The 25,430-nt window shown below is 41.5% G+C and overlaps 1 protein-coding gene across 2 annotated transcripts in view; it reads left to right on the top strand.

The window, feature by feature from the left end:
* foxc1a (forkhead box C1a) overlaps positions 1-25,430 on the top strand; it is a 108,952-nt gene that overhangs the window by 28,512 nt on the left and 55,010 nt on the right. Inside the window, exons 2-3 of one of the 2 annotated variants that reach the window (XM_018676497.2) lie at positions 7,614-7,707; positions 16,113-16,302. In XM_018676497.2, the coding sequence (XP_018532013.1) occupies positions 7,614-7,707; positions 16,113-16,230 (212 nt within the window). In that variant the 3' untranslated portion in view covers positions 16,231-16,302. Of the gene's footprint in view, positions 1-7,613; positions 7,708-16,112; positions 16,303-25,430 lie in introns of those variants that run through there. The other variant, XM_018676500.2, reaches the window with a different exon arrangement.

The following is a 25,430-nucleotide window of genomic DNA, read 5'->3' as shown; positions in this document are numbered from 1 at the left end:
GAGCAGGCTGAGTTTAGCAAGCATTCAAAGATGACTTATTGACCAGTCATAATGGGTGGGGCGAAGCACAGGTGGAACTAACAACATTAATCATGGTCCTTTTCCATTAAAGTGTGCCAGTAAGCTATGCCAGCAGGTCAGCATTTGCCGTACCAGAACCCTCTTATTGGCACAACCACATGAAATGTAGCCATTATTAATGTTATGTTATAAGTTACACCTGTGTTTGAGAGGTTAAACTGAAAAGCTGCACTGGTTTCAGGAGAGAAAGGACTGGCTCCCATTTTAGACAGCACATGCAATTAATGAATGGTTACTGAGCAGAAAATGAAGACCAGGTGACACCTTAAATGAGAAGACAGACGATCATCTGTTTGAGCATGATAATGACTAAGTGGTAATTGCTCCAACAATATGGTCTTCTCCTTGTATTGCTCCAATAATCCCCGCCCATCTCCTTTACTGCAGTTTGCAGCCACCCCCCCAGTAATGCAAACCCCTGCTTAGAGCACAAAGGGAGCCTGTGTGAGGTGTTCACCTACCCCCACCACCCACCTCTCAGCTCCCACCACAGCCAGTCTCACTCTCCCTCTCCCTCTCTCTCACTCTCCACCAGTGTGGCTGATGTGCTCCATTTGCTAGATGATGGACTGAGCGGGACAAGGCAAAAGTTCACACACACCTTTCCTGTTCACATGGCTGGGGAGGCCGGTTTGACCCCGCTGAGCTGCTCTGGGGGCCACCTCCCATGTGCCACCACTGGTTGCCGGCCCGCCTTCCTTGCACTACAATTTGTCCCCTCATTTAAGGCCAGCCACGCCTGTGTTGTCCTAATGCCATAACTGCTCTCAACTGCGCTTGAGCTGCCATTTCCTTGCCAGGGGATGGAGGGGGTGGGGGTGGGGGGTGTTGGGGAACGTAAAGAGAGAGGAGTTTCTTTGTATAGGGTAAATAGTTACTTCTAAATGAACAGACTATCGTTTAGCTAATGTACCAATTTTGTTAAGACAAAAATACCTGGTTTTCCATGAATTCATGAGCTTGTTCTTTCTCCTTTCATACCAGTACCACAACATCCTGTCAAAAGGTTGTGGACTGCAGTTTGCAAAAACTATTTTCTCCACAATATACAGCAACACAAACTGCCAGAAAAGCGCGTTTGTGTCTTATCGGTACAGATTCAGCATGTCTGCACAAGAGGCTACGGCAAGCAAAACAAATGGCAGAGCCACTGTGCTTCCTCTTTTCCCACAATTCAGCTGCCTAAGTTAAAAAGATCTGCCAGTGACTGAGCACAATTTGGCACCCCCCCCCCCCCCCCCACCCCTCAAGCACACCCTCCCTCACAGACACCCACCCTCTGACCCCCACACATGCGCACGGCCCTCGCTCCCTCCTCCTCGTCAACATACTCCACTTCAGCCCAGAGGAATTCATTTTCTAATTTTCCTTGACTGAGAAAACAATACACATGCCTTAACAATGTTGACATCTCTAATGCCTTAAAACGCAGTAGTAATGGAACTTTGATTGGTAGTAAGTGGATACCCGATTACAAACACACATAGGGAGCTCCCTCACTGTACTGCAATCTCTCTGACCTCCACTGAACAAATATATTAGAGGTAAAATAAAGTGAAATAAGTGAATAAAGTACAGGCAATCCTTTATGAATTTACAATTGATGTGAATCTTTTACTAAATTTTACACCAAATTGTGTAGAGATTATATTAACATGTGATGACAATGAAAATACTGTGGGTTACAATGACGATTTGAGATGACAAAGCCCTTGTGACAGAAAGTAATTTAAGTTACTTCTTACTAATGCCATGGTGTCTTACGGATCAAAGAGGGTTCTAAACAATGATGTGTTATTGTCTGTATTATGTACTTTCTGTGTGTGGTTACACACTAACTGTGGAGGTGACACATTTAGACTTTATATGTGATTTATTTCCATTTCAATAAAAGGTCACACACATAGCTGAGGACACATCTCGTGACGCATGCAAACCAGGCCAACAAATCTGGGCTGGCTGATTTTTTCCCAATCGCATGATGTTATTAGATTATTTTTTACCCACACAGTTCAATGCTTGCCTGTCAGAGCACATTTAGTGCATTTTCTTTTCTAGCAGTGGTTCACAGGTGGTAAAAGTGGAAAACAACAGAAGAGCACTGACTTCAACAGGAGATATGATTAAATGAGCACAATTATTATACACATTATAAAAACTTCCTTTTTTATATAAATATTTGTAAATATCCTTGACTGAATCTAGAAAATGGTTATAGTGTAACATGAAGAGCCCATTTTAACTTGTCATATCCCCAGTCCGGTTGTAGATTAAACAGTTACATTTTTGTGAGTCAGTTTACTGACAGGATCATTTTCAGTTTTGTCCTCTTTTTTCCCCACAGATGTCCTCTGATACTACTTCATGTTCAATGTAGATAGCCTCAGCGGGGCCACAATCCAAGAAGAAATCAAGTGCCTCATTCACAGTTTGTCACTCGCTCGTTGTGGTGGTACCACAGAATGATATGTGGAAAGTAGGAAACCTAATTTGTTGACCAAAGTTATGAAAACCAATCAAAACTGATCAGTGTAGCAACAAGTCATGTGCCAGCTGGATACAGATGTTTGCAAAAATCTAGTTTGCAGTCAAATGTAATTGTTTACTTTCACATAAGTTAAAATTTAGCGTCTTCAAACACCTACAGTGGGTTTAACCTTTATCTTCATGCAAACAACAACCAGGCTTATTTCTGTCACTGTGCACTATATTAAAATTGTAAAGATGAGAGATATCATGTCAAAACAAATGTGGCATGTGCATGATGCAAGTTAGTTTGCAGGTTAATGTCACTCCTGGTATGTCCTTAGTGAAATGTTACACCCATAATTTCTGGTATAGTAACGGTTAGTTTTTTTTTTTCTAAAATAAGTAAATAAATAAATAAACATCACATTTATCTTGTAGATGAACTGAAGCACAGCGAGGCAGCAAAGTTCAAAATCCTGGACGTCCTATTCAGAAAATTTGCAACGTCTTTCTGCAATGTTTTCACCTTTCAGGTTACATTCTACAGGCTTCCCATCACAAGCCTTCGTCTGACAGCACTCATTAACCAGTTTGTCTCCCATGAACACCTCTGTCTGTTATAAAGGCTAATTGTTAGCCAAGTTAACGGCAGCAGCAACTTCTCCTCCACATGCAGCTAGGAGATTTATGGCAGTTCACATTTTTTGCTTGAGACAATTCACACCAGTGCACCGGTCACTTTCCACATAATATAGAAATAGTGGTTGTAATACTTTATGAGTGCTTTGACACTTTCATTGCAATGCCAGTCCATGCGATGTATCAACCGCGTAAACGGATATACACGACAATTCATTTAGTCAGTATACTGGCAGCAGTTTAAATAAAAAGAATGGAAATAATGTTAAATTAAACTCTCCTTAATTCCTACATTTACAGTGCCTGGTTTAGGGGTGAGCGAGCTGTATATGTTCATGTAAATTATAATATAAATACAACTCACCATAACGCTGCAGCTGCAGTTAGCATCAGCTCTCCACCGACAGTGCAAGACATCTTAGCCTTAGCCACATGGTTAGCAACGAAGTACGGTGTTCTCAGGGCGGCTCCACCTGTTGCTGTGTTGGCCCTGAGGACTTGCTTCTGTCCTAGTTGTTCACGTTCTTCAAAGAACTTGGGTTCTGTCTTGTCTTTTAATGCAGGGTGCCCTGTCTCTTCGTGTCGAAACAGGTTTGAAGGCTTCATTGCCTCATTAGATAGCCTGTTGCCTCATATTACATAGAAGAGGCCTGGAGCATGTGAATCACCTGTCTCGATAAAGGCCGTACTTTAAGTAGGACTGATATTTCCCACGAAATTCAGCTTTGTTTTTCTTGACAGTCTTAGACTTTTCTGTTGTTTCATCATTGAGCCCTTTTCTCTTTTCAAAGACGTTCTCCGTGGACATTTGTTTTTACTCATTATAGCATTTTAGCTAGTTATCTAGCTCGTTTAACTTGTCGGTCATCACAGGCATTACAGACAGGTACGTGTCAAGCGGTATCAGGAGGCACAGACGGATGTGATGGGTAGAGTTTCCGGTCGTTTTTCAAAATAAAATCCCACCGACTATAATAGTAAATAAGATCGCCCCCTCTTGATGAGCAGCCGACGAGGTATGTTTGTTATAAGTTTACTTCTATACAATAAAGAAGTGTAGTAATTATGAGTATGATATGTTCTATGATGTAAATTGCAAGTGCATAATTGCACATGCTATGCGAGTGAATATAGTGTGGCTACAGCTAAGATACGCTGAGACCTATGTGTTAGCTTATGAAATGTGCTACATGCCACCTGTTGCGTAACTATAGGGGCATTATTATTATTAGGGGCATAAATTGTAATACCTGACAGACATACAATGGGTTTTTTGTTGTTGTTTTTTTAAGCCTTTATTTTCTCTTTCAACTCTGTTCTCATGGGTTGGTTGGGAATAAACCCTGTTTTCTTTTATAGTTTAGCATAAAAATGGGAAATGGCTAGCCTGGTAAGGCAAAGCTAATAAGCAAATGTACAGAAATGTCAAACTTGAGGGTCAAGCAAACCTCAAGTTTAAAAGGATATGCCTGGAAAAACAGGCCAAGAGTCAAGCAGTCATTTAATAGTGTAGTAATTGTAATTTATTTGCATAGGCATGTCACAAACCACTCAAACACTCTCGCAGTTAGTGATATGAGACTTCTGTCTGACCCTCGAGAGATGACATCTCTCCCATGTCCACGATTCCCTGACCTCATCATGTCCCCCTTCATTTATGTCTAACCATAAAATCATCTGTTTCTGGCAAACTGGCCCGCTGAGTGACTTATGCCTGGCTCTGCGGCCGAGAGGTGACGAGGAAGGCAGCCCAATCCTGGAGACAGGCTAGTTCTAGTTCAGCAGCCCACACATGCATGAAAAAAAAAAGACCCCTTCAATCATTCCCATGGTTCTTATTCTGGGCAGCAAGCGTGGTGTCTACAGTTTCCCAGGCCCCTCCTAAAAAATGACACATTCTCAGACCAGATGCTTGAGACAGCCAGTACAGAGCTGTGATTATTAGCAGGGCCTTCTTTTTTTTGTCTGAGAGAAGGGGCTGGCTATTTTTAACCAACGATGAAAGCTTGAATATCCTTCCACCCCTTGAGCACACCAACCACCGCTGCCAGATATTGCAGGGTTTCAGTCCAGACAAGGGGTGTCTGGAGGGCACGGCTCCTAGTCAGACCAGCGAGACAACACCGTGCCATTACTAGCAATGCTACATTTACTTCCTCTCACTGCACACAACCCACAGTCAAACGCAAAAAGAGTGCTATTGATGAGTGATTGAGAATGCTTAAAAGTTAGTCTGGAGCTTTCGGAAAGGTTGTGGCTGCCTTCTTGTTCCTTTGTTAGCTGGCAGTGATTGCAAGTGGCATTCCAAGAAGCTATATTTCCCATACATTCCTACATGTTTGGAGGGGCTTTCTGCAGTGTGGGCTGTCAGGAGTGACATACGGATGACAAGCTGGAATTGAGCAGAATGAGGGCTGTCAAAGCTCTGCTGTATTAGATCTGATGAAGAAAGATAAACGCTCACAGACAGGACAAAATAATGTCTGCTGAACAGAACAGGCAGGAATTACTGTTTTTGGTGCTTGCACTAACTTTGAACTGGGAAATGACTTGGAAACCAAAATAAGCTTGTTATTGTGTGAATTCCACTCACAGTTGCTTGTTGTCATGAAAACACATGATGCTGCACACATGCAGCATGGGGAATATGTGTTTGTTAAAAAAAAAAAAAAAACAACCAACATGTGTGATTGCAGCCTCAGTTTTATCCACATTTCTGATTTCACAACACTGATCAAACGCAGCGTAAACTGTGTTCCACAACAGTAATCAAACACACTGGTTGCAGATTTACAATCCTGTGAGCTTTGCGTGCTCTCTGTACAGTAGGGGGAGTGATGGGGATTTAGTTGTGGAGGTCAGACAAAGTGCCATTACAGTGTGTCAACTGATTCATTGTCAGACCTCAAAATATGGCTCCAGTACAAGGGACACATAGTTTACATAGCCTGTCTTGGCCTGCATTCTTATGAACACTTCATATTACTGAAGTTGGCATATATAAAAGAAGGCTCAGGGTCACTGTAATTCCCAGCTTAGAGCTTTTAGTTACCATCCTTCTAATAAATAAATCATCCTAAAGAAAGAAAAAATCCTAAAAAAGAGCAATTTTTTGCTTAGACATCTGAAAGCTTATGGACGGACAATCGGCATCCACCACACAGATCCCAGGGAGAAGCGGCCATAACTCCAGGGCCCAGCTCCAGCATCAGCTGAGTAAGCGTCTAAGACGAAGCTGATGAATAATGTGATTATCAGTGTCCTGCACCCATGGTATTTGCCAGAATCTTAAAAAAACCACCACATCTGCCAAATAATGTTAGATCAGCTGATTGCGCACATATTTTCTTTAAACTGTGTCTCATAAACAAACGCAGGTGCAAATTGTTTTTGCATGCGCATGTAAGTGATAAACCTGACATGCTATATCGCTGTAACACTGGCTCTCTGCCAAACAACTAGTAAGAATTCCTCTTGCCCCTCAGACTTCTGCAGGCGCCAGCCACCGCTGCACTGGAAATGTCTTCACCAAGGGGAGGAGAGAAGAGGAGAGAAAGACTATTTTAGGAGTTTGCCTAAAAATATTTCATAAATAATGACAGGAATGAGTGTACATGGGTCAGTGCAAGTTTATGAGTCACTAATAATGCCTGAGTTTGCCAAAGGGCTGGAAAAATGTATGTGATGCATGAAGAGGTGTGTTTTTGTGTGTTTGTGCATTCATTGTTCTGTAAGGAGGGTAAATGGAAAGAACATGCAAAATTCCCTGGTTCTTTTTCTCTCTCTGTCTCCCCTTTCCATTGCTCTTTCCCTCATCTCTCCATCTCTCTAGGGGAGGAAGGTCTCACAGTTTCTCAGGAATGTTGACTTCTCTGTGCCTCAGTCCCTTGGGGGACGTTGGCTGGGGTCTTGACCCTTCTCCTCCTGTATCCCTGGAGCCTATCAGCTAACTAAGTTAGCATGAGATAACTCTGCTTCTGGCCCCCCTCCCATTGCAGCCTCTTTTCCTTTCCTCCCTTTCTGCTTCCCTCACCCTGGGCTAATATGAGACAGGAGCTTCATTAGAAGCAGAGGAACATCCATCACGCTACTGTCTAATCTTGGCCTGTGGCAAAATTTGTCTTTCAACCCCTGTCCTCCTCACTCACACTCTGTGCCCAGAGACTGATGAAATCTCCTTTGCTAATCCGTTATTGGGCAGTCGTGCCATCCAGACATCTGTTGGCATATGCCACAATGATGGCTCAAGTTTCTCTTTCACACTCTTGACATTTTCCATTTCTAGTATCTATAATAAGTTTAACTGATGAATGTGATATAAGAAATGTAATTATATTGTACATGACCACACACCCAAACTAACTCAAAACATAGTTGTGTATTACCATAGAAAATGAATTACTGTTGATATCCTTGCATTCCAGCTGACGTCCCATCTTGCCTAGAAGTGGGCGCTGTTCAGCTCTGCAGTGTGAGCAGGAACTTTGGGGAGCACTGTCTGTCATCACAGTTGTACAGGTCAGTCACTTCTATTGTATATGTTGTATGCCTGTGAATATGCACTTCTGTGGGAACTGTAGGGAATTTGCACCACAGCCCTTCTGCCCTGGAAGGCCATAATGTGCTAATAATTTACATAATGTGTATTTACACTGAAAGTAGCACCAAGCAGCTGTAAAATATTGGGATATTATATAATAGAGCACGAAATGGCTTGTATGTTATAGGTAGTGGTTAGTTTGTAGCAAGTTATTATAATAATAGGCCATTATTACTTGTTAAGGTGGTAGTGGTGATGAAGAAGGATAGGCAGGCTGCAGCTATGGACAATAGGCTATTGGATAGGCTGTAGTGAAGACCAACTGGTGTTTGGAGCTAGCTAATGAGGCAGGCAGGCAGATTGAAGACATGACCCATCTTCTCTGCCTTTCTGCCTGCGCAGGAGAAACTGGGTTGATTCAGAAAAAGCTAGAGATAAAAAAGCAAAAGCAAAAAGTGACCATAAAACTAGTTTGCCAAAGCATCAACAACACACTGAGCAAATCGAGTGAAGGGAGCAACAGAGTTTAAATACTGCAGGGCTGATGAGGTAATGATGTGCAGGTGAGTTGATGAAGCCATCTGGAGAAGGTGCAGCTCACCACACCCACATGCACAAACACACACATACACACACACACACACACACAAAACACAAAGGAACAGGAAATTAGACGAAAAGACCGTGACAATGATTTTTATCATGTGCACTATTTTTCAGTATGGAAGGCTGGATGAAGGGAGTGAAAGGTGCTGCCTTTAAAGGCATACCTCAATAATCTTATTTTACACATCATGTTAGGTTGTTCTTTCCTGCTAGGATATCTGAGAAACAAATTTATATGGTAGAAAGGTTAAAAGATGCATGAATTAAAAATATGTGCTTTCTCACCATGTTAATAGCTGAACTGAGTGGCCACACTAGAAGACGGAGTGAAAAGCCACCCGTCATAGTTGTTTAAATATGGACATAATGTCAGGAAGACATTCGTAGTAGACAGCCCCATATGCACAGCTGCCCAATCACAGAGTGAAGTGGGTGTGAACATTGGTTTTCGGAAAGTTACGAAATGGTTGGACACAGGCATCCCCTAACCCAGCATTAGAAAGCCACGGGGGGTATCTGAAGCCATCTGACCCTCAGTATACTGACCAGTTGATTCTGCAAAAACGACAGAAGACATTATTACCACTGATCCTTAGTAGCAACTATGCCAATGATAATTATGTTGATGATGATCTTGTCAGTGTTTTTTAATCCTTGTCACTGGACTTGGATGGCAATAATGATAACATTGCTTTCTGTGATTGTCTATGCTTCTTTAGAGCTTACAACACTTTGTCACCTCTAAATTAGAAAATGGAGCATTAATATAGCCACTGGCCTTCAGAGTTGACTGGCTGACTCACACTTTAACCTTTCCACATCACACAGACAATATTTATCAGGACCATGAGTTGATGATTTGCCTCCTGTTTGTTGTGTATTTTCTCAAGCCTTTCTTATTTCCCTGTCAGGTCACTAACCCTGCAATTTTCTCCCACACACTGGAGAGTATTGCCTGGCTCTAACACTGGTCCACCTCTTGTTCTCCTCACCCCTCACATTGCCTGGGGTGCTGCTTGAACTTAGGGACACACTTCGTCCCTCAGTGGGAGAACTTGGAACCAGGAGGAAATGGGCTTTTTCCCAAGGTTGGGACAAGCAGTGCTAGAGAAAACATGAGGATTGGCTTAAAGGAGGAAGCATGGAGATTACAGGGGCTAAAAAAGAAATGGACAAATGCTGTTTGAAAAGTATGTCACTGCAGAGAAGATGCTAAAGAATGTGTTTAATACCGTCATGGTGACTTTTAAATAGCTAGAGGGTAGAGTTGCCTGATTAGAAGGTCAAAGTTTGAATGTGGAGTTTCGAATAAGAAAGGCATCCATGAACTTCTAACCTAAAATCTGGATTTGGTTATTCTGTTACAAGTTATTTTGTACCATCATTTCTCAGTGGACGCTTGTTGTGCCATGCTAAATATGAAACCACAAAATACTGGCTATTATTTATTATTTACGATTTTCATTCTGGAAGTGAAAAACAAAGGAAACAGACAAATCCATACCTTGTTTAAAATGAACCGCAACAATTTTCCTCCCCCCCTAACTTGAGCCATTTATTGCTCGTCTCTTAAATGAACTAGCTGCCTGCAGACGGATATTACTCATAACTTCAGCCACTGCCAAGTCCTGGTCTGAGGGCCATTAAGGTGTTTAAAGTCAGCCATTCATATTTGTGCTGGATCGCCTCTCTCTATTTTAAATATTCCCCTGAAATTTTTCTATGAAATATAGCCATGGTGATTGTCTGAGAGTGCACTGCATCATACCCTACCATCCTGCATTAACAGACATCATTCAACACCTTATATATTATACAGTCAAATTACACCTTCATATTTTCCTGCAGGTATAGCCTGCTATATTTTACTTTTGAACAAGCTGAATTTGAAATTTACCCAAAGAGGAACTTTTGTAGTGCACTTCTAGCTTGAACTAAGCAGTCCTACCACAGCAGTTTTAGTTTAAAGAGTGGAATTTATAAAGTACACATGGTGCTCAGTCTAATCATGCATACATGTCCTAATTTCATGCATAAAGCAGTAGCATACATGTAAATTTCTTCAGCAACTGCAAGCAACTCAAAAGACCAGGCGGCTGCAAGTTTCTAGTCTAATTGCTGAGCCAGGTGATGTCAGTCAACCATCCCTCCTCCCTGATTGAGAGTGTGCTAATCAGTGAAATCAGCTGTTGTCTTGCTCAGTACAAAAACCTGCATGCTCTTTGGCCTCGAGGCCGCTTTGTTGCCTGGCCTTCTTCAGAACAGTTGCCGTCATACCATCTGAAACAGAAATACTATGTTCAGTGTGATAATTTGGGGATTTCTTAGCATCTCTCAGCATTTAAACTTCTTTTAGCGGCACAGAATGACTAAACTGTGACACACTGCAGTGGAAGTTTAATAAAGAGTTGAGTAAAACTGGCTTTTCTGTGTGCTTGTGCAGAAAGGCTCCCTGAGGGGTGCTTTACCCTGGAAGACTCTGTATATGAGAGGCAGGGGTGTCGTCCATGCAGTTCATGTTACACTGGGCCCCTGTGACCTCAGAGTCACAGGGCTAAATGCAAAAGTGACAATGTGCATAATTGCCTGCTGAAGATAATGGACTGTTGATTGAGATCAATGACTTTCTCAAACACAGAAGTGGTGTAAACTAGTACTCAATTAATTCAAGGATAGAATGTCCACAAGCACTGAACAATAGGTAGACTGAAATGCTTAGTTGACCCAAAATGTGTAGAGAGACAGCTTCCTAAACACCAGTGTCAATCACAACATACTTGCATTCACACACTCACGCTTGAAAGCTCATAAAGAGAGAGACAGACATGCACACACATGCACATCCACAGATACTACAGACAAATAGTATATTTAGTGATCATGCTCTAATCTTACTGCATGTGAAATTTTCTTAAAATGCAACCAGTGTGTAAAAAGACCCAGAAGTGTTCTTGGAGAAACATTTTACAGTGACTCTTTATTGTTTAATCAAAATAAACTGAGGCTATGCAGCCATAGGACACAAACCCACAAATATATACAGTATATATATAAGTATGCACATGCATAATAGAATTTTTTGATAAAAGATTTGGTGATTTCAGTGTTATTCCAGGAGTTTGAACCACCTTTTGAAATCTAATGCCACATAATTCATCTTTGTTAAACACTCAAAGGTAAGGTTCCAAATTACAGATGCTGGCTTAAGAAGAGAAACCATGCAAAGAGCTAATTTATCTCGTGTGTGTGTATACATGAACAACACAGCCAGTTGTTTGAAGCAAGTAAGTTGAGTGCCAAAGCAGAGTTCTGTTAACACACCTAAGCAGTAGCTTGAGCATAGGGGATAGGGAGTAGGGAGTAGGGAGTAGGGAGTAGAAAGCACATATTACCTGTCTATTCATTGTCTCTACATGCTATTGTAAAGAGTGACTGTGGTTCAGAAGGGATTTCTGCTTTAATTACTAAGCCGGGTTTCCTCCATAAGGCACAGAGTGTTCTCACATGGTGGCAGTGGTCCTCCTGTGAAAACCTCTGCTAAAATGAAATCATATGAAAGAAGCAGGGCCTTCTTACGTGTAAAATGAAAAATATTGTAACATGTAATGTAGAAGGCATCCCCTTTGGAAGTTTATGAAGATATTTGATAAGGTTTTACAATACCTTGTTTTATTCACTAAATCAACTTACTGTTAGCCACTGTTAGAGAGCTAGAATGAAGAGACATGTTATTGTATTGATTTGTAGGCATTTTATATGAATGCAGTTCACAACTGCACAGGTTTTAAATTGCACACTTTGTGTTTGGGGAAAAAATAAGATGCAGCCACATATCAAACAATGGACTGCAGTTGAGGCTTGCACAGATTGTGTAGGAGGCTGGCCACATCCTCTGGTTATGAGGGCGCATATTCAGAAGTGACACAGCAGCATCCATCTATCCTCATCACACAAAGAAAGCTGGTTTCAAACAAATGAAGTACAAAAAGGATTTGACCTTGATTAGGACTAATGTATGGCAGGAAAAGAACCAGTGATGGAGTGAGGCAGAATTTAGCCTGGGTGGGATGCTGCTGATGGGGGCTTAAGTGAGGGAGGTGGGGCAGGGTGGGTATAGTGATGCTTTGGGCCTTTGATGTAAACAAGATGAATATCTGGCATGTTTATGCTTACATTTGGTGCCTAATTGTGAGAAGATTGGTTACAAATTGAAAAATGAAGATCAGGTGTGGAGTCTGGGACTAATACTCACCTCACTTAGTGGAAACTGCAGATGCCTACAGTACATTGAAACACTTTGCCACGGGCACGGAAACTCCCTGTTTTATGTCTGCTTCAGTAAGCCTCATCTGAGTCCATCAGTGTCCAGGATTTTCTGCAGGTCCACAAAGCTTTAGCTGTCACCTCACCTTCGCTGCCAGACTGGTGGACTCCTTATTTTCTCCAGCCAAATGTGTGCCCATAAACTCTGTTAATGTATTTTTGTCACATATTTAAGAAAGTCGTAAGGGTATTTATAGAACGTCCACAGTGAGGAGGGGAGAGGGAGCCCTAACTTGAGTTGCACTGCTGTTACCCGCTGTCCTAGGAGAATAAAAACATCTTGTTTTCATTACCTGGGGGGTCAGGGGTGAGAGGAGGGCAGAGGACGAGGGAGTCAGTGGAGGTAGCAGTTTAATGTATGTTTGTCTGAATGTTTGTGTGTACATGTGTGTGTATACATACGTGTACAGTAAAGTGTGGTGTTTGCAGTTGTTCTACAGTAATACTACCATTAACCCTGTGGAGTAATTGTTTGGTGTGTGTGTGTGTATTTTATGGACAGAGACAGAATAAAAAGGTGATGATATCCAGATGAAAGAGATCCCCATTTACAAAGAGCTATCTGTTGCCAAAGAACTGTGGTTAGCTGACATGACTTAACTCAGCATCCAATTTTGTGTCAACTTCCTGTTTAAAGGCATTTGCAGGGCAGCATGTTGTGTGCTCACTGTGGTCATGTGGTCAACAAGTATATGACTTGCCTCTTAAACACAACATAGCGCACATACACAAAGCACAGCCTCACCTCACCTAGCTACCTCCCTGCTATCAGTCGAATTGCTGACCCCTCTCTAAGCCTTAGTTTCTGCTCTCTCAAAATCCACATATATAAACACAAGCACATTTTGAAAGCAAAGCTAACACACACAAGCGTGGTGTGGTACATAAATTCTGATACTTGCTTTCAAGTGACTAGAATCTTGCTCCCAAAAAATGCTACTTTTTTCCTCCTTGTTTCCACTGACTTGTTCGGGTGTTGCAATAAACCACTATAATGGGTGGGCAATTGGTGAGTGGCTCCTCCTGTGTTGGGTCAGGAGACATGTACAGCTGAACAGACATGAACTGGCAGGAACCTCTGCATACATTATGCTCCTTGGTAAAACTTTCTGCCAGTGGAAAAGAAGCTGCAGGCAACTTGTGTGTGTCAAGGGCAGTGTAGACACAGTGCATTTATACGCACACAAAGCTCTGATTACTTAAAAATCACACAATGTGAATGTATATGTGTGTCTGACTAAAGGCTCAAATGTAATCTAGAACCAGATGAGAACAGTGGGGGCGCACACACAGTTGTGTTTATACTGCAGTGGTTTCTCAATGCAGACCTCTTTACACGTTTTGTTGATGAATACAGTCCTCGCTGGACATGGATAAATGACTAAATATACATGATGTGTACCCTTGCAGTCTATTTAGGTGGAACTCAAGACTTCAGTCAGGGAATGTTTCACCAACAGCACAGCAGTGGGATGAATACAAGGAGTTAAAAGTCAGACTAAAACTGAAAACCTGAAAAAAGTAGTCTACATAAGGTCTCCACAACAACCAAGTTACTACAGTGCCTGTAAAAGAGTTTGTTTTGGAACCTGGTGTCTCAGAGTAACCTGGTTTCTTGCGTACTTGTAAATGTACTGAATGTGTTATGCAGATTAGCAGCAACAGGAATACTGTGGTATTCAAACTGAGGAGAAAGTTGAGAAACAAAACGGTGTGAGTGGACTCAACAAAGTAGATGTTTAACAAAGTTGATAATTAACTTTTTGTCTGTTGGTTATTGTAGTACAATATTTGTTTCTCAAGAAGCAAAATATTATTATTTTTTTAATCAGTCAGGTTTTTTTCATTGAAAGATTTCTCAAGAAATTTTATTAAATTAGATCAACTGATAAGTCAAAAAGGTGTTGTAGGGTGTTAGACCCTTTGAAAACACTGCTCATCCACACAAACACACACGCAATCACATCCTACCTGAAACTCCCTGCTGTTACCAACAACATGGGAGATAATGCCGTTTCCTCTCCTTCCTATGGGCTTGGCTTTATCACTTCATGTGTGTTTATAAATGCTAGTATCTATTCATACAGCAGGAGCTGTGAGACACAAAAACCCTGCTGTCTTCCTGAAAATGTTTTTCCTCTGTCCTTATCACATTTGGCTCATCCCCTGTCACAATCCCCAACATTGACTGCCCATCTCCCCCATCAGTGTCATCATAATATTGTGTTGTACTGTATGCAAAGTTCAAATGTCTGTTTTTCAAGAGCAGGACTCTTTAATAACCTGCAGGATATGTGTTTTTTGTGCTTTTTGAAATAAAACAGCCTGAAAAAAAAATTTACAATGTAAAAGTACTAAAAGTTGCAGTAAAAGTAGCAAAATGTCACCACTGCAGAAATTAACACCAACGTCAAACCAAAGGTGACAATGTCTCGTGATTTAAAAAAAAAAACAAACAAAAAAAAAAAACAACAACAACAAAAAAAAGAATCTTAAGACTTCTTCCAAAAGGCAGCACAACCGGTGTCTCCATCCTCTGAAGGCTCTTTGAACACAGCAGCAAACATGTGTAGTGGAAGTGTCGGAAACAGGTGCTTTGTGGCTCAGGCAGCTCTCCCCGTTTGATATCCTTTATAAGAAACAGACGGTTAGGACCGGGCGTGTCCATAAACACAGCAAGCACAAGCCTGCGGAGACCACTGCCTGTCAGTTCCCCTCTACTGTTAGCTAGTGAAGAATAAGGCATGTCAACACATTTATTGTGACGGCATATTAAGCAACAACATAGATTCAAAAAAAGTAAAAGATCGTGTGATCCGCATCTCCACGAGCTACTTTAAATATAACCAGTGAATATGCCAGTTATATCCACTAGAATCCAAAAAATAAATAACAAATCAACAAATAAAGAAAAATAAAATAAAATTAATAAACATCATCAACTGTGAATTACAGATGAAATACTATCATTTTTTAAAGGTTCCCCATAGAAAAGTGGGTAATGCATTAGATACTTGATTGGTTCACAAGTTAAAAGTGTCTGTGGCACAAGCACAAGCAGGCACAGTCCTAAAATGCACTGTCCTATCACTAACTTAGATTGTTACTGTCCTCTCGGACACAAAATGGAGAAAACTATTGAGCCATGCTGACTCCAAACCATCATCAACCTAATACTAATTAGCAGTCACCTGGTTGTGATTGTGATTGCTATGTGGTGCAAACTTGAAACAGCAAACATGCCTGTGTCATCATCTGTAACTTCACTTTGATACAATCTTAACTTTTCCTTATATTCCATGATAGTGATTTAAGCTTAGGCAGCTTAGTCTGGCTGGCAGTAATGTTACACATTCCAAACTATACAACTTAAGTACACACATGAATTTGTTTCTGAATCTTGAGCAACTTTAAAAAAAACACACTCACATCTTAAACACTCATCTGTTCCTAGGAGCGACAGCACAGCACTAATCTCCCGCCAGGAGATTCTTCATTCAGAGAGAGACATCAAGGCTGAACTTGTCACTCCAATGCTCCCCTGGGGAGAAGCAGGAGGCCAGAACTACTGACAAGCTCGACCCCCACCCAAATGATGCTGGCACAATAAAAATAAATCGCTTCTGATGATGTGTTAATCCGCTCTGACAAAGCGTCTCGCCTCTGAATTAAGATGTCATTTTTTATCACCAAAGTGACACCTGTTTATAATAGAAGGCCTGGAATGACTTATGTGGCTGTTATTCTTGCCTGTGAGGAGCGAAAGTGAGGGGAACTGGGCTGATACGTGTGGCCTTGTATTTCACCGTCATTAGAGCATGGTTGAAATGAGCTCACAGGGGAGTGCTATGAAATTTTACTATAGAAATTAATTCATTTGAACAGCTAGATTGGGGTTGCATTAAATGTGCAGACACCTCAGTTCCCACACGTTCCTTTCATGCCATCTGTCATAATAAAACCTTATATCAACTCTTAACTTAAGATTTAATGCATGTGAGAAATCCTTCCAATGATTGTATTTCGTATGCTTCATTTATTGGGACTTGGCTTGGTTTGAGTCTAACACAGCAGTGCATATTCACATTAGTGCACAAAGTCTGTAGCCACCGACGTCACTGGACTATCAGAATCAGCTTCCTGTGCAGCCGAGTGCTTCAGCTCTGCTGCTGTCAGACTAAACTGTGGGGACTAAGAGCATGCAGTCCAGATGTGGGTCTAGGTGTCCGCCCTCTCAGGCTAATCAGATTGATTAGGGGCAGTAATCTGGCGGGCTGGCACTGGACTCTGCACTTCATGAGGCTGAGCAGTGAGAACTCACAAGATGGCTGGATGTTACACAGTCCAGAGCAGCTCAGGGCCTGTCTGCTCCTGCAGCACACTGACATGAATGCTTGGGTAGAGTGGGGTTCTGACTATGGTATTGTGTGTCTGTTTTAAATCAAAACCACAGGCTAAAAAAGACCCAGTCACACTGGGCATTCTCAGACCAGTCCTAAGCATATTTTTTATCCTGTTTTTTGATGTAATATTGGAATATTTTTTGCCTTTTCAACTTGACTTCCTTCCATCGGATGAAACTGCCCAAAACTTCAAATCAAAGCAGCAGCATATAAGAGCGGAGCTTATAAACAGGCGGAGCAACAGGAGGTCTTATTCAGCTCCGGCCTGAATTTCAGACTTTGAATCCAACCCATTGAAATGATTTGAGAGGGATGTGGGAACTGAGATAGCGGTGCTGACAAGCTCACTCAGTGATCAGAAAAGGAAATGCTGCTCTCAATGACCTTACTGTTACCTTTAACAACGCCACATAAGTCTCCTCTTTCTGATACCGGTCTGGGTCTGAAACATCCAATTCAGTCCCATCCCAGGAACTAGCCTTCCTCTCATTTCCTGTCTGTGCAACAGCCGTCGCCTGTTTAAATTACGCCCCAGTGCCTCCCCAGTTCCCCTGCACATAGCTACCCTCTCTCCTGCTGTCTTCCTCCCCTCTCTCTCTCTCTCTCTCAGTCCCTATTGGCTCCAGCTGCCTCCCAAGCCATGTTTTTCTGGCAAGACCACAAGACGCTAACAGGGTCGATTTTTGATTGATGCCCCCCTGCAAGCACCAGGGAACAGCTGATAAAGAACAAATGCACTGTTTATTGCCTGAAAATGCCAGAAAGTTTCGAAGGAATAGTTCGACATTTTGGGAAATATGTGCATTTGCGTTCTTGCTGAAAGTTAAGACAAGCAGATCAGTGCCAGGCAGCCAGTGGAGATTCCAGGAAGTTACTTACCCTAGCCAAGAAACAGCCTGGTGCATAAATCCCCAACAATTGTCAATTCTATGCTTCGGTTTTTGTCTGGCTGGTGGGTGGTTTAGTTTTGTTAGTGTTTTTTTGTTTTGTTTTGTTTTTTGTTTTTTTTTTGTTTTTTAAACCTTTAGGACAGATCTAAAGCTAGCTGTTTCCTCCTTTTACAAGTTGTTGTGCTAAGCTAGGAGGCTAACAGACATGAGTGGCACCAATCTTTTCATCAAACTTGATCAATGTAGAAGTCTATGAATAATATACATAATGCATTTTTCATGTAAAAATACATTTGCAAATTTTGAGGTTTCACAGAAAGAGATACCGTCTTCCTTTTCCTCTCCCTGGCTGACTTACATCCGTCAGGCTCGAAAAGAGTGCTTGTTCCTGTGGCAAACTACTGAGTCCATAACATGCAACTGAAGCCAGAGTTAATTTATACATCCATAACAGAAATCCTCTCCTCTGTCTGACCTGGTCCAGCCGGCCTCCCCAGAGATGCATATTAAAACGTCATTACTGAAAGCTTTTTGTGAAGCCATTGTCATCATCTTTCAGTGAGCTGGACCGTCAGCTGAAGCAACACTACATAAACAAGGTGAACCATATAAAAAATAATCAACAATGTAGCTATAAAAAGGTCAATTTTGGAAAGTGTGAAGAGATACTGGTGAAAACCCAGTGCACTCATTACCTCCATGTTTTAACCGCAACGTCTCTGAGCACAGATTTTATCACGCAGTTTCACTACACACATGCTGCAGCCTCTATGAGATGGACATTGTTACTTTAACAAGGAATGATGTGGCTTTTAATGAAAGTACGAGAGTTCCTTAAGTCCAGACTATGTGGCTAATTCCCAGGAAGGCAGTTAAAAGTGAATTTATTGTACTCGTTTTCATTTCGATACATGTTCCAGAGAAATCAGGGAATTATAAACCACGGGTCTATTTTTCTCCTCTCTGAGTATGCATAAATGTGGAGGAAAAATGCAGCCAGTGTTTTACATCTCCCCCATTGCTCTGACTGCACTCAGTGGACGCCGAGGGGAGGGTGTTCTACTTCGCTGCTTTTCTCTACACATCTCGCCTCTGCAGCCATCCCACACACATACGCATATGAGACATATTCTGCTGCAGAGCAATCATTTTAGATTCAACACAACCGAACCTCCTCTGCCGTCTAGCTAGCCAATGTAAAATTATTATAATCTGTAGAACAAATACTGTAAAGTTATGTCTGAGAGTCACGATATTTTGTGTAACCAATATTCAATGTGGATTTATGTGCATGCATGTGTACATAAATGCCTCCGCAAACTGTTGTAGGTGTATACAGGCTCAAGTAAAACATGGATGGACGTGGAGTTTTGGATGGATGATGATGTGTGGGAATCCTATTCCAGTCAGTCTCAATAAAAAAAACCAACACATTAGTCAGGCAGCAGATAGGCGGGTACTCCCTGCACAGCATTTGTCCGAGACCCACCCTCGTCAAGCCAAGTTTGTTGGTCCCTTCGGTCAAACCACCCACCAGCTACGGCTCGCTCAACCGATCAGGCACGGACAAGATGACTGGTTGCCAATAATATCAGCTTTTTGCACAATTGGAGCCTGGAATGGCAGCAAGGGGTAACTCTGTGAACTTGAATTTGAACTTTAGATCCCAGAAATTGTGTAACATGATGTCAGTAAATTGCACACAACTTGCTCCTGTTTACAAACCTGGTCAGTCTGTGTTCATTGTATTCCTTTTGTCTGTGAGTTAAGCCTTTCTCTTTTACTCCTGTTTAGGAATTTAAAAGGAGTATATGTTTGGTATTAAATTTCAAAAGGAAGGAGAAGTGTCCAAAACATAATTTTCTGAGGGAAAATGCTCAGTAATGGTCAGGCCTTCTTTTCTACTGAATTCTCATTTTATCATTTAGCCCAATAAAATGGATATAAATATCTCACCCTACTTATTTGTAACAGAATCTCTTCCAAATATGTTCATGTACTAATTTCTTTTGCCTTGGCGGTTGTGGAAGAAATGTAATTGCTACATAGATTATGCTCACTGGCAATTTTGCAGTCGAGGAAGTGTGAGATTTCTCTATTGTAGAGAGTTTGGGGTCAATGGTTGGCTGCACAAAGCACAGAACTTTGCTCACAGAGACTATGGTTTATGTCCTTCTTCCCACATGTTGTTACAGTGGGTTTAGACAGCTAACATGGTTGAGCTTAGTGGAAAGATTGTGTTTTAATTAAATATTGAAAAAGTTAATACACCCAGTCTCATGCTTCAAGTCAACATTTTGCATATGGCTCCAGTACTTTGTGTTGGCAGCGAGCACTTTTCAGATATATTTCATAAAATAACCCTGTCCTAAGGAATTACTTTTATATACCACTACTTCTCAACAGCAAAAATACATGGAAAGACGCATAATGTTGATACTGAACATAGCAGTAAAATGTTCACTGACAATGAGAATCTTCACTCAGAGGCTTTGCTAGTACAGCCTTACTTGTTCTGCTATGACTAGTAGCTTATGGTGGCTAATGCTGTCAGACTTCATATATGTAGCAGTTGTTGTGTAACTGATATTACTTGCTAATTCTGTGACTCTTCTACCATTACCCAGTAATTTTCACATGTGGCCACAGCGGTTGCTGGTTAGAGATTAATTGGCTGATAGTTTTTTTTTTTGTTTTTTTTTTAAACAATAAATTCCTAGACACTCTCTAAACATACATAAAGCCAAACAGGAATACTCTGTGCTCCACAACTAAAAAAGCAGAGTAATGTACTGCTAACATTGAGTTTTATCATTATCTTCACTTCAAATTACCCAGGGTATAATATTCTATATCATTGTGGTCAGATGACAGACATATGGGAATCACTCTGTTTATTGTTGCCTCTACAAATAGGACAAGAATTCATTTACCAAACCCTAACGTATCATTATACTGTTGTTCAGCAGTGTCTCTACAGCGTGCATGCACAAAGACTTATACTGTAGCAATGCAGGTCTTTTTACCACAGAGAGCAGACAGCCTGACATGGTGGCCAATAAAATCAAAAGTACAACAACCCCTGTTGGGTTTCATGGTCACATTTGACATCAATCACCGATGTGCAGGGTCAGAGCTGCGATTTTTGTCTGCAGGACTCCTCTGATCACTCCCTCACACTCACACAGCAAAACAGGCCTCTACATCAATACTTCACTGGGAGGGCACTTACTGGACATGAGGTCGTTATTGCCAGAAGTTTAAAGAAAAAATCTTCAAGCAGTAATACCGCTGGAGGTCTCTTTAACAGTGCTCCTTAGTCAATGAGCAGCAAAAGGGCAAAACCTGCAAATGGGGCTTTTTTTTCCTGAAGAAAGGGAGAAAATTGTGTTGACTTTGGAGTCTCCCTTGTTTCTCTTCATCACAGGAGTGAGGGGTCCAGTGATTTTTATAGGGCATACGGCTGACATTTTGATTTCGACGGTGCACTTTTGACTTTGATGTCAACCCCCTGCAATTTTCCTCACAAAAAAGGTTGCGACACGTCAGGGTGGTATGTGCAATATTTACTGTATTTCCCTCGTTTTACCTTACTCTCTGTCCCGGGGGACCACTTCAGTGTGTGAGAGATTAGAATGGAAATGATCAGTCACCGAAGCTCCTAAATCCACACGCTTACCCGCGGAAAGACACACACATCGTATTGTGTTCACACCCCGTCTTTGTCTCCCACTCCCTTCTTTGACCTCTTTAGTTATGTGGTCCATGAACAACTTTCTGAATCCTCTCAGTGGCTTAAGACACATTAGAGTTGTTTTGCCTGTATCTGACCTCTGGAGTCATGCCTGACAAAATGCGCACGTGGGGATTTCCCAGCGTGCATTGTGAGAGCACAGCAACAAAATGGCCATCTCCATCACCAGAACAAGAGTTAGGAACTTCAAATTATAAGTCAGACTGCAAAACATACAGTGTCATATGGTAAAACTTGATAAACCAGCTGCATTTACTCGCATGTAAGATTCATAATTCAGATTTGACATGTCATGCTCTGGTGCCAAAATTCTGAAGCCAAACCGTGCCATGTGTTTTTGTTTTTCTTTTCTTGCGCATGTGAAAGACCATTTGGAAGCAATTTTTCTTTGTTAATATGAGTATTATTTTAATTGTAGTAATTATAGGTTAAACTGTTCGACCACTTGCAAGGTGCTCACTGGCTTTGACAAGAGGACAGCTCGACTCCTTTCAGTCCATTTCTCCTCTCCTTTACTACTATTTTTCCTGTAAGAAAAAAAGACACTAAAAATCAAAGTTATTCTCATTATTATTGTGCTTCTTTAAAAGCTATACAACTTCTACATTTCTAATGATCCTGTACAGAAGTCTGTGCTTTGTCTCCTCTCATTTACTTGAGCAATCGTGATCATTCCCCAAAATGAAACCTAAAATTACATTCATGTAGCCACATTTTGGCTTGTTCTGTAGCGAAATAGCTCGACTTTGACATAGTCTGCACTGTGACAAATCAGCATATGATGGGCAGCAAAAACTCTGAGGAGAAAGTTTTTGGGAGTTCAACAATTTGCTGGCTAACCTCTTTGCGGTTTCCTCTTTCTGTGACCCCTAAATCACAACAGAGATATAGTAGTCCAGCTTAGAGTCTGGTAAAATTTAACCTTCAGCAGACCTTTAGAGGTGGGTGGTACAACATATTTCACTTACATGAAGCCTTGTTAGAACTCAATTATGTAAAAGACTTGCGTGGTTTAAGTGAAATTACGTGAAAAAAGGTCATCTTTTTCATGAAAAATAGTCTCTGTTTTTGTTTGTCCTTGCTACCAGAAAGCTGCATGAAATGGGAAGCATATTCTTTATCTGCTTGAACCAGCCCTGGAGGCTCATAAAGCCCTTTTAAAGTAGGATTTTCAAGAGAATAGTTTGTGTAAACTGTATTAGGGTTTTTTGTGAGAAAGTGAAAGTGGTAATTGTCCACATTCCAACAGTTTCAATACATAAACTATGGAACCGTCAGCCGTGAACAACCCAGCTGCTAGCAATTTGTGTAGCAGATAATAATCAGGCTACATGCAAAACAGCGTTCCTCTGTCAGGCATAAAGGCTGTGGCCCATGCTGTAAGGGATTTGAGACATTTAAAGGAATGGTTGGTTTAGTTTAAATAACCTTGGACAAGAGGAAAAACTAGACCTCCTCTGGCCACATTAACAATCTCACTGCGAGAGCAATCCAGATCATTTATCAAGATGAACCAGAGCATGGGTACACTCATACTGTAGTCTACACAAAGAACACATGTGGCTTTCAGGCAAGCTCTCATATCACATATATTACTCATCTACTGCGCAGTCAATCTGCAGAGGCCAGCATTGAACATTAATCATGCGTTCCAGTTTCAGAAATGAACCGACACCAATAAACAGGCTTTTTATAGAATTGCTTGTTTGTCAGCTCTAATTTAATAGACATTGTGGTGTGTTACTTTTAAGACACAGAGGTGTTTATGGGCAGCAGGCGATTCATCACAAGAGACACATTTACAAAACCCAAGTGAAAACAGAATAATAACACAAACACTTCTAACGACAAGTTCTCAAAAGCAGCTATGGCAAAAATCTCAATGTCTTCACCACGTGCAGACGCAGGCAACAACTGCAGCGTCCCGCTCTGTGATTTATGTCCATGCTCGCAGTCTCTCAGGGTCTTCCTCAGCACATGGTCACCTCATGAACAGCTGGGTGAGATATTTGATTGGTTGTCGGGGCAGGACTTGTAGACTGTGTTGTATGTCTTTTTCATTGGTGCTCTATTCTTGCATGAATGATCTAGTTTCATTTGGGTCAGATGGCTCCCTCAGCAATGCTCTTGCAGCAATCGGGTTGCTCTAATGTTTCTAAGAAACTAATGTTTCCTCAGTAAGAGTAACTGCCCCAAAATAGGGCTTGATGGAGTGCATGGGTAGTAACAATAGATGAAGAAAGATAACAAACTGTCAAAATTACAAACCCAAATATGCTGAGTAGTCATCAGTTCATGTTTTGATATTTCAAATATTCATTTCTCACAAAACAAAGTTTTATTGAAGTCCATCATTCATCTTGTCCATGCAAATTGATGAGTGGTTGTCAACTAGCAGCCAGCACCATCTGATACATAGGGAGGTGTATCGGGTCAACCCAGAGCTGCCACTGATCTGGATATTTCCCTCCACTCCAGCGTTGCCCCGACAGGTGCTGCTTCAGTCAGAGAGATTAGGTGATCAGTGTCCTCAGATTCCTTCCCCCACTTGGAATGTCCCACATGCAGTGGAGGACAGGCCTCTCCCGGCCTCCTGAAGGGGAGGTTAAGGTGAGGTGGGCAGCTGGATGGAAAGGGTGAGTTGTTTGAGGAAGAGCGCAGCCTTTCATGCCATACTGTGAGAGTAAGGGCCAGAAATGATTAGTCAATTAATCAGTTGGTTGAGCTACAAAATACTACTTGGCAAATAGTTTGATAATCAGTAAATCTTTCCGTTCATTTTTCAAGCAAAAGTACCAAATGGAATAGTACATTGATTATTTGGGGGTTTTGGACTGTTGTTCTGACAAATTTCAAGGCTTTTGGAAACTGTAACGAGCATTTTTTACTTTCCTCTGACATGTTTCAGACCAAATGATTGCCTGAGAAAATAATCAGCAGATTAATTGATAATGAAGGTAATTGTTATGTAATTTCAGCCCTGATAAAGAACCGTGATGCTAATCTAATAATCATGTTTCTGTCAAGATGTTGTGCAATTTAGAGCGAGGTAATCACCGTTTGTGAAACCATTTCTTTTATCTGTGACCATTCAGCAACCTTAACTGTGTGTTCGTTATGGAATAAAGTATTTCTGATTCTGTAACCATGACAACGATGACCCTCTAACCTCAAGGAAGTACGTATCTTAACCCACACCGTGATCTTGTCCTGCACCTAACCACATGTTTTTTGTGCCTAAATCTAACCAAACCGTGACTATTCCATAAATAGGAGATGCTCCTATTGGTTGTATTAGAGGGTAGGGACAAATTACCTATATAGTCATTTAGGTTGAAGGACTTGTGGAATTTGCAGGCATACCAGGCTGTTGGTGGAGTAGATGAAAATAGGATGAAAATATGAATATGAATAAACTGCAGACATTTCATAACAACTATGTAATAATGAGCAGATTAGGATGGAAATTTAAATGCAGAGTAAGGGGATATTCTGGTATCTAGTATGAGTTAAAGTCTGGCTGTCAGAGGGATTGAGCATGGAGACAGTGATGATACAGTGAGGGTACTGGAGGGTCGTGTGTAGAGGTGGTTGCGAGCTGGGTAAAGGGAGGTCACACATGCTTTTGTGTCCCCCAGGGAGTCGTGCGGGACGAGACAAGAGTGGTGCCTGCGTTTGAGGTGCTTGGGCGCCACACAGATGAGCTCATGAAACGCTATGCTGTC

Source organism: Lates calcarifer, linkage group LG4, assembly GCF_001640805.2.
Source record: "Lates calcarifer isolate ASB-BC8 linkage group LG4, TLL_Latcal_v3, whole genome shotgun sequence".
NCBI classification, from domain to species: domain Eukaryota; kingdom Metazoa; phylum Chordata; class Actinopteri; family Centropomidae; genus Lates; species Lates calcarifer.
The sequence above is the reverse complement of the archived record's forward strand: the minus strand, read 5'-3'. Positions and strand labels throughout refer to the sequence as shown.